Source organism: Carassius gibelio, chromosome A7 (genome assembly GCF_023724105.1).
Source record: "Carassius gibelio isolate Cgi1373 ecotype wild population from Czech Republic chromosome A7, carGib1.2-hapl.c, whole genome shotgun sequence".
Lineage (NCBI taxonomy): Eukaryota > Metazoa > Chordata > Actinopteri > Cypriniformes > Cyprinidae > Carassius > Carassius gibelio.
In genome coordinates, this window is record NC_068377.1 from 2928125 (window position 1) to 2938462 (window position 10338).

At 35.9% G+C, this 10338-nt stretch overlaps 1 protein-coding gene across 4 annotated transcripts in view; it reads right to left on the bottom strand.

The window, feature by feature from the left end:
* Positions 1-631: 631 nt before the first annotated feature.
* The window catches only part of LOC128016421 (probable E3 ubiquitin-protein ligase HECTD4), an 89299-nt gene continuing 79592 nt past the window's right edge, over positions 632-10338 (bottom strand). For all 4 annotated transcript variants that reach the window (XM_052600911.1, XM_052600910.1, XM_052600909.1 and 1 more), the window contains exons 68-76: positions 10113-10259; positions 8912-9031; positions 8680-8835; positions 8080-8183; positions 7727-7948; positions 6519-6685; positions 5306-5501; positions 3941-4163; positions 632-3264 (exon numbers count right to left, since the gene is read on the bottom strand). In XM_052600911.1, coding sequence (XP_052456871.1) covers positions 3128-3264; positions 3941-4163; positions 5306-5501; positions 6519-6685; positions 7727-7948; positions 8080-8183; positions 8680-8835; positions 8912-9031; positions 10113-10259 — 1472 coding nt within the window. In that variant the 3' untranslated portion in view covers positions 632-3127. The remainder of the gene's footprint in view (positions 3265-3940; positions 4164-5305; positions 5502-6518; positions 6686-7726; positions 7949-8079; positions 8184-8679; positions 8836-8911; positions 9032-10112; positions 10260-10338) is intronic.

The window sequence follows — 10338 nt, forward strand, 5'->3', positions numbered from 1 at the left end:
ACCACCTTATTTTTAAGAGATGCTTCCCAAATCTCAAACTATTCTCTGAAGCTTTGGGTCTTAATCTAAACACACACACAAATCTGAATTAATGTCATAAACCTGACTCCCAATAATGTTTCCCAATAATGCTCAAGGAATGCTTGTCTTATACAGAAATGTTAAATAACCGTGTCTTTTCTTTCTTTGGTTTTCTGCTTTCCCCTGAATTTAGACTTGATCATGTGACTATTCTTTATGACATAATGCATTTTAATGAATAAATGCCATGTGCACGCTTAATTAATTCCCTCTCAACCCTCTGCCGCTTATTGCTTTTACAGATCAAGGCCACAACTTCTTTTTAATGTTTTTTTTTTCTGTCTAAAATTGCAGCACAACACCAGAGGGTTAAATTATTGTTTTTGATTGTATGTCGTTTAATGAAAATAAAATGAGTTCTGTCTGTAACTTCTGCGTTTCAATGAATAGACCGTTCTGAGCAGCTAAAAATAACTGGAAGCGAATGAAAGTGGAGAAGAAATTCACCGAATCACTGAAACAATCCTTGAGTTAATAAACAAAAAACAGTCCGATTCAAATCAAAGTATTAAACAGGAAGTCTATGCCCACAAACCGGAGAAAGACACTGTTCTGTAATACATCAATGTTTTATTTTGGTGACACAGAAACTCCTGAAGTTCAACACCTCTGTAGATTCATTCTCACACCAGTGTTTGTTCCAGATGCGCAGAGGTAAGACTGGATAAACTTAATGCAGTCATAAATAATTGTAATAAATATCAAGTAAATGTACAACACATATTTCACTGCATTCAGCTTTTTGTGCGGATGTCTTTTCACAGACTTCACCTACTCTTCTCCAAAGAAGCAGCAAGAAAAAAAAAAAAAAATCAAGGGACTATCTTTGATAGCAGCATGTTGACCATATCAAAAAAAAAAAAAGAATATATAACACACACACACACACCCACAAAACCCGATTATAGTGCTGAAATGCTGATCTTTTCAGAGAAGTACATCTATGGTAGCATCAAGTGTGTTTGTAATGATGGCTGTACATTACAGAACTCGCAACGCAATTAAATGGTTCACCAGAAATGTCAAACCCCTAAAGATCAGGAAATCCCATGAAGAACATATGATTTAGATTTCAATTTCAAAACAGTAGTATCTTTGTAGACACAGAAAATGTGATTTAAAAATCAAATCAAAATGAAAATAGCTTTTTATAAACATTTTTCTCTTTGGGAGGGAGGGGGTTAAATACGGACGTTCCTAGAGGGGGAAAAAAAACCCTAAAGCGATTTGTAAATGTTGGGTTCTCCAATGGAGATGTTCATGCACTAGTTTTGGGAGCAAAATCATCCCTCATAAGCAATACATCGTTGTTGACTGCAGCAGAGTCATTAAGAAATGAAGCTGGCAACCAAAACCATAAATTTAGCACCGCTCCAGTTAAATTGTTTTTTTTTTGCAGCAAAATTTTTTCCACTCAAAACCACTCAGAAATGAAATGAATACAGTTCAGCGCTCTTTATATTACTATAGCTCGTTTCTGTACATGACTTACCTCAGTTACAGACCTGAACAGCAGATGTACCTTTAAGAATATAGACAGATATTTGTGCCATAAAGCGGTCTTGCCATTTATAGTTCAAATTCTTAGATATGCTCGATCACATGCGTACTTGTAGTTCCCTGTACCTGCAACAGTTCCTTGAAGTGTTGGAGTCTTTGAGAGCGTAAACCCTTTCAAGCCTCTAAACGGGTAAATCTCACAAACCCTGTCAAGAACACACTCTGGAGTAAAGAAAATCAAGCTTAATTTAAGACCATTGAGATTTTCTGGCATTACATTTCTGATGAAACTTATTTACACAACAATATCAGGCGTACTGCGGTAATGAGAAATAGAAAAATGGCAAAAAGTGGAAAAAAGGAAAAATCCTAGGTGCTTTAGGTGCCAAAAAAATAAAAAATAAATAAAACAGGTGTATTATGGTAATGAGAACTAATTTAATATATTTTAATATATATATATATATATATATATATATATATATATATTTATATATATCCAGTGTATTGTGGTAATGAGAATTGAGGGAAAACAAAAAAATGGGTGCATTAGGCTAATTGAGGGAAAATGCAATATACATAAATATAAATAAAATCAGGTGCATTATGGTAATGAGAACTGAGTGAAAATGCAAATAAAATAAAATAAAATAAAAACACCAAATTTTTTTGTTGCATTGAGGTAATGAGAAAAATAAGGAAAATACAAAAAAGGGGGCATTAGGGCAATGACAATTGGTGAATACAAAAAATAAAAATGTGTTGAAATAAAAATAATAAATACAGTGCATTGCGGTAATGACAATTTAATGAAAATGGCAAAAAAAAAAAATCTGTTGTGCATTAGGGTAATGAGAATTGAGGGAAAACAAAAAAAAAAATGGATACAAAAAAGGTGCTTTAAAGTAATGAGAATTGAAAGAAAATCCAAGAAAAGTCAAAACAATTCTGAGGTGCATTAGGGTAACGAAATAATGAAGGGGAAAAAAAAATTCACTGCACAGAAAGGGTTAATTTTTGTGGGAAATGTTCTTGACTGGTTTCGTGAGATTCACCCCAAATGTGTATTAAAAGATGCAAGTATAACCTTGAGCCGCACGTTTTAGTCCTTTGCGAAGCTAAATTCGGCATCTCTGTAGATGAATGTGCGTCAACAATCACTGTCACTAATGGAGAGAAGGTGTTGAGGCACACAGGGAATGCAATGATGAAAGACTGATTAAATGAGAGGAAGAGCGAGCGAGAGACAGATAGAGAGAGAGAGAGAGAGAGAGATTAAATGTTTAAGCAGTAACGGTTCCATTTCTTTCAAATTTGTTGAAGAACAGCACATGTAGATCTTTATAAATCTGTGGATTACTCTTCAGCGCTGTCAAACCCGCCGCCCTCCGTCAAACACACACCAACGCTAGTCTCCGTGAATGCTAATCGGTCCGGGCTGATCAAATTCCTCCATGACTATTCTTGAAGAAGAAGAAGTGAGAGCTGATTAAGGTTGTGTGGTGACCGCCTCAGACGCGGCCGACGGGGATCAGAGAAATCAGGTTTAACCGCTGAGAGGATCCTCGCGGTAGTGGATAGCATAGCGCAGCTTCTCCAGCATCACGTCCAGCGAAGAGTACTGCGGCAGCTTGACCATGAACATGCAGGTCTCCACGCGAATGTAACGCAGATCTGCCGAGCCTGACACAGATGAAACACAAGAGTTTTCAAAACTATCACATGACACTTTCTGCAGTCAGAACGTTTCCATTACTATCAGCGTCAATTTACACAGTATTGCCAAAAAAAAAGAAATATATATATATACACATTATATCAAGTAACAATAAAAAAATATTAAAATAAGGCTAAAAATACTGTATAAAAAGTGTAAAAAAAAAAAAAAATTATATATATATATATATATATATATATATATATTTTTTTTTTTTTTTCATACATTTTTTTTTACTTTACAATTATGAGTTCTAAAAAGTATAGTTAATCAAAAAAATGTAATTCTTCCATCATTTAATCCAATTTACTCTTCACAAGTTTCTTTTGAAGAATCTTGGTTCGTAACAAAACTGGTGACAGTAGCTATTGACTTCCATAGCATTGTTTTCCCTACTATAGAAGTCAATGGCTACCATCACCAGTTTGGTTACCAAAGTTCTTCAAACTTCTTTCAATCAAACAAGACAAAGGTTTAGGAACAACTTTTCAACCATTTTCATTTTTTGAGGAACGGTCCCTTGAATATCTTATGTTCAACCAAGGCTGCATTTATTTGATCAAAATACAGTGCTACTTTCTTCCATTTTAACGTATTTAAAAATGTTATTTATTATATGCAGTATGATGGTTTGACACTCACCCACTGCCCCATCAGGGGGGGCGATCTTCATGGGGTAGGGGGGCACGTGAGCCGTGTCGGGGCCGCCGTCTTTACAGGGGCATGTGAAGGGGATTCGCTCCTGGTTGCAGGCGAACTTGATGAACTTGCTGAGCTCCTCCTGCGTGAACATCTCGAGCGCGGCCCAGAAGAACTCAATGTGCTGGTCCGTCTCCATCAGTCCCACCTGATACATGGTGTGAGCCTGGATGAACGGGATCAGGAGAACCGGTTCGGTTAGGAAACTAGTCAAAATAAACAGCTTCAGAGTGACACACAACTCCTTCGTGTGAGGGACGTGGATCATCCTTGTGAAATTTCACAAAAATGTCCTCTAAATGATCAACAAAAGAAAACTGATCGCAGAATTAATGCAGGGAAGATGTTCGCTCAAAGTACCGACTGAATGGAACATTTGTGGAAAACCACATGTTAATTGCAATTAAATGAAACTTAAATTTACATTAAATGCAATTAGCTGAACTTAAGAGTGCTTTTAACTAAAGCGATATTTCACCTAAAAATTACAAATTTGGTTAGTAGGTAACATTTTTCTTCAGTCGAATAGTAAAGAAAGATTTTGGTAATTCAAGTCAATGGCTAAAAAATAAATAAAAAGCATATCATGTAATACACAATTAATACCGTTGACTTCTGATGATATATTGAAGTCTTATGAAGCGAAACAATCAGTCTGTGCAAGAAACTGAACATTATTTTTAATATTGTTACTAAAGGAAAAAAACAATTCGTTTTTAAGTAGTTAAATATAAATATAGTATAAATATAAGTAACATACCGTCTACAGCCGCGAGAGGGCGCTCTATGCTGCTCAAAGTGCTCCTGTAGCATACTCTGAAAACACAGAGCACCCTCTCGTGGCTGTAAACGGTATACTACTTATATTTATACTATATTTAACTACTTAAAAACTACTTGTTTTTTTCCTCGTAATGAAGCAGTTTTGGACTGATGCGACTTATACTTAGGTGCAACTTATAGTCCGGAAAATACGGTAATAATGTTGTAAATAATGTTCAGTTTCTTGCACAGACTGATCATTTCGCTTCATAAGACCTAAATATATCGTCGGGAGCCACAATGATTCATTTTGTGTCTCTTGATCATTTTTTGGATCACAAAGGAGTACGGTTTCAGCTAAAAATCGTCTTCACTGTTCTCTTACATCTTAGATGGCCCGAGGTTTGAGTAAATGAACAGGAAAGTTTCATTTTTGCGCGAATATGCACGTGCACTTCTTTTTCACGGGGGACGAGCAGCAAGTCAACAAAGATGAACGCAAGCTGTAAAATGTCAAGCTCTGAAAGGAAGCGTTCACTGTCTGACCTTGAGGAACTCCAGGTTGATGTCCGGCAGGCCGCAGGTGCGCAGCTCCACCTCAGCGGGGCTCAGTAAGGTCAGGAGCTGCAGGGGTATGATGGAGCCCAGCCCGGCGCGGACCGCCGACATACACTCCACATTCTGCAGCTCCCGCAGGCGCAGATCTCGCACCGCTCGCACATACACCTCCTTATTCTCCCAGCTGAACAAACACAAGTACATGCATCTCTTAACTTTACAACACATTCAAGAAGCAGCTCACATTTCTTTATTCAAGCATCCCTACCGAAGAAAATAATAAATCCATTTTTGAATCTAATATAAAGTAGAACCTCAGCTAATAATTCACCCAAAAACAGACTTCTGTAGTGGATACCGTCAAATGACATTATACAAATAATTGTAAAAAAACATGATAAAAGATTATTAAAACTATTATTTATTTATTTATTTTTTTAAATTTGACATTATTTACTTTTAAAAGTGCGCTTAAATGTGGTAAACAGTCTTGAAAGTGTCTCTCTTTAGGTCACTTAAGTGCCCTCTTATTTAATTAATATTAAACTATCTGCAGTAATTTGAGAATAAAAACGGTTCTTTTTTGTTCGATTTCATAAACATTTTTGTTAACATTTTTTTTTACGTTTTTGGTCATTTTTAGTCATTTGTTTTTAGTCTATACAGTTTCCAGTTTTTGTTATTTCAGTAAATCAAGTTAAAGTGTTGCCTTTTTATTTCAGTTACCATTTACTTTATTTCAAGCAACATTTTTTTATGTTTTTAATTTTAGTTTACTATAATGCTATTGGACTATTGGATTTTTTCATCTTCTATCATCATTGAGGACTGAGTGAGTTTCATTCAACCAGAAACATTTGTTTTGTCCTTTATTTTGATAAAATGATAAATGCTACAGGTGGTTTTTCCATGCACATGCTGTAATGATCTGTGGACAGCCTTTATTTTATCTAGACACTTTGGGATGCACTACACTGATTTTTGTTGTTTTCAGTTGAGGAGCCCTCCCCTAAATTATTTTGTGATTTTGCCCTTTTAAAAAATTTCACTGGGACAGTTACACTATGGCTACCATCAGCAGACATTCTTCAAAACAAATATTTTGTGTTTAAAGAAGATATAAACTCATACAGGTTTGTTACAAATTGAGGGTAAGTAAATGATGACAGAAATGTGTATTTTTGGGTGAACCGTCCCTTACCTGACGGTGATGTCACGTCCTCCATGGCACAGCTCTACTTCCTCTCCGGTCATGGTGATGTAGGTGAATGTGCAGCAGGGACGGCTCGGTGAATCTGGGCTCTCGCCCATGTGGCTCTGTGACGAGACTTCAGCACACAGCGCTTCCAGCTCCGCCTCATCGGCCAGCTGTGAACATGACAGGAGAACAAAACAACGGGAGCAGCATTAAAGCAGAAGGTGATGAAGAACACACTCAGCATATTTTTAAAATGATGACTTGTTACGGAAATAATATACTTAAGTGTGAACTGAATGTAATGCTTTCAGACATTTAATGTCAATTGCATAATTAATATAGTAAATGCAATTTGCTGAACTTTAGAGTGTTTTTGACCTAGTTAAGTAGAAATGAAGTACATCTTTTTATGCAGTTCATAATTACTTCTATCGTCTTTGAAATATGATTTAAGTACTGCTGAATGTACTGACAAGCATTTATGACTAACTAAAATACACTTTAAAGCTTTTCTATTGAATCTTATATTTTAAATGTAATAAATTGCAACTTCATCATTACAAATATATTAACTTTACATGTAACACTGAATAACACACTACATTTAAAATTATAATCGAGTGCTTTACATGTGCTTTAATATGTTAATCAACACATCGGCATGAGTGTAACTGTTAAAAGACATAATAAAAAAATTATTAAAACAATTATTTACATTTTATTTTGACATTATTTACACTTTTTAAAAGTGTGCTTAAGTGTGTTAAACAGTCCTGAAAGTGTCTCTCTTTAAGTCACTTAAGTGCCCACTTCTTTCATTAATATTAAATTATCTGCAGTAATGAGATAAAAACTATAATATAATTTCTATCAGTTATTACATTTTTCATATTTTTTTGTATTAAGTTTTATATAAATTTTTTTTTAATTTAGTTTAATTTTTTGTGTTTTTATATATATTATATACAAGTCTATACAGTTTCCATATTTATTTGAGTTTTTGTTATTTCAGCTAATCACCAAAATAAAATTTTAATAAAACATTTTCAACAAGTGTATTAAAGTGATAAATGTAGAAATTATGATCCTGGAATGATGAAAGCAATAACTTGATTGACATTACATTGGCTCCAGTAAAATAAATAAAAAAAATCACATTTTGCTTCAAGAAAATGGAGGCTATTCGCAGTATAATATTAATTATAGTTTACATTCTCAAACTTCTTGATGTAGTTGTATGTGAGCAGGTCGGCTTCTCGAAAATCAGACTCTGGGTCGAGTGCTTCCCCGACCAAACCCTTCCAGAAGGATCCGAGCAGATCCAGAGGCAGAGGCACATCCGCCCGGATGGCAATCCCCAGCAGCTGGCCGAAGAAGTTCAGCAGCTGCTCTTCTGCGTAAGTGATGGGGCACGGCGTCAGAATGAACTTCCCCTGCAACACACACACACACACACACACACACACACACACACACACACACGAGTCAAGCTGAGAGCATGTGCAATCATCCTGTAGCTCTTGAAGGAAGGAGGAAATCCAGCAGATCAAACATGCAGGTGCACCTTATTGCGATTAGCGGCAGCGCTGGGACACGGGAGGAGAAGAGAGAGCGCCGAACTCTGCAGCTCCTTACACACTTGCCACAAGAAATGCCTGAATGAGCCGCCTGAGAAACAAAACAGAAACGAACACTTGCTTCTCTAATCTTTAATCAATATATGTATTTGTTTTCTTTGTATTTATTATACAATTAACAAAATCAAAAAAGGCCTCGAACACTAGCTTGCTCTTTTCTTTTTCCATTCCATCTGTTTTCTTTTTATTATATGATTATAATTTTTTTTTACTTTGCTCTGTGTACAGCATTAAGCTAACTGAGACTTGTTAAAGCACTTGCATATCACTGCTCTCTTGTTGATTTTGATTGCTTCCATTGTCCTCCTTTGTAAGTGGCTTGGGATAAAGACATCTGCTAAATGTAAATGTTAAATTGCATAACAAAATGACTAAAATGAAAACATAAATAGAAAGGCTATTTCAAAATGCTAATAAAACCTATATAAATGACAGGAGGAATAATGCAATACAGTACATCACAGAAGGAGCAGCTGTTATGTTGGAAGTGTAGTGTTTGGTGCATGAAAGCGGTGTGTGACACTGACTGGTGCCGTGGACCTCCTCCCCGGTGAAGCGGATGTTAAACGCGTAGGTGGGGTCTCCTCCGCTGGCGATCCGCACACACAGCTGAGACGAGGGGACGCAGGACAGCTGACGCGCCGCCTGGCAGAAGTACGTGTTCTCTGCTGCACGCGTCTCACCTGCGGGACACATCGTAAGAATGAGGAACTGATAGCACAGACCCTCGTCTGAGTAAGAGACACTTCACTGGTTTACCTCCCACTATCTCCAGCGGGTCGAGCGTGATCTCCGGCGCGGCGTGATCCGCTGTGCGCTGCACGCTTGCGTTCAACACCCGGTTCATAAAAGTCACTTTGGTGTCGTAAAAAATCAGTCCTACAAAAATGAGATCATGAGAAAAAAACCCTTGTGAAAAACAAGCGCTCTTAAATGCACTGAATGCACACCCTGTAGTGTACTTCAAATCTTTAAAAAAAACTACTTGCATATAATATTAATGACATAAAAGACACTTTCATGACTATGTTAACACAGTTAAGAACACTTTTTAATTAATAATGTCAAATTTAAAGTTTTACTCTGAAGTACACTTTAAATCATTATATTTTAATAATCTTTTGTCATGTTTTAAAGAGGTAGACTAATTTTAATGTGTCGACTAACATGAAAAAAGTTTAAAATGCTTGATCATAATTTTAAATGTATAGTTATTTGATAATACATTTAATCAAGTTAATATATTAAAATTTTTCAATGTTATATGTAATAACAAATACATGACCATACAAGTTTCAATAGAAACGACACTGAAGTATATTTTAGTTTATCATAAATGCCTGTCAGTACATTCAGCTTTAACTTAACCATATTTCAAAGACAATATAATTAGGAAAATGTACTTAAGTCAAAACACTCTAAAGTTCAGCTAACTGCATTTAATATAAATATAACAAAACCTTCTGAACATGCAATGAAATGTCTGAAATCATTACATTCAGTTCACACTTAAGTGAAGTGTACTATTTCTGTAATAAATACTATTTTAAAAAGTTTACTTATTTTCATAAGGGAATATATTCACTTAATATTCTTTTAATACTATACTGTGGTACATTAACATTTAACATTGACAAAGACGGTTCTCCAAAGCACTTCAATGAATAATTTGATATCACCGTGGTATTGGAGAACAAAAAATGCCACACAAGGACAAAACTTGGGAAACTTAATGGCCAAATAAAAAAGAGCTTTTAAATCATTACAATATACACAATGCTGCTTCATTTCATACTGCCAAGAAAATAATACAGATCACAAATATTCAATATATTGAAAATAATCTATATATTCCACAGCCAATCCAAAAAAACATGGTACTTTTTAAGTATTCTTCTATCTAGCTAATAAAGAAACAATCCTGACCAAGACCAGTGTCCCTGTACATGCGATGACTGACCTTTGGCCTCGCACAGAAGCGCTGCGATGCTGTTTTGATAGGTTTGTGTCAGCCTCAGCTCGACTAACGGCAGGAAGAAGCTCTCCAGCGTGCTGTTGAGCGACTGCAGCAGAGCAAACCGCAGACGCAAACTCTCCACAGGAACGCCTGTGTGATCAGAATGACGTGCACCGCACACTGGGGTTAAAAACTTGGTGCCTGTACATCTCATAATTATGGAAGCCCG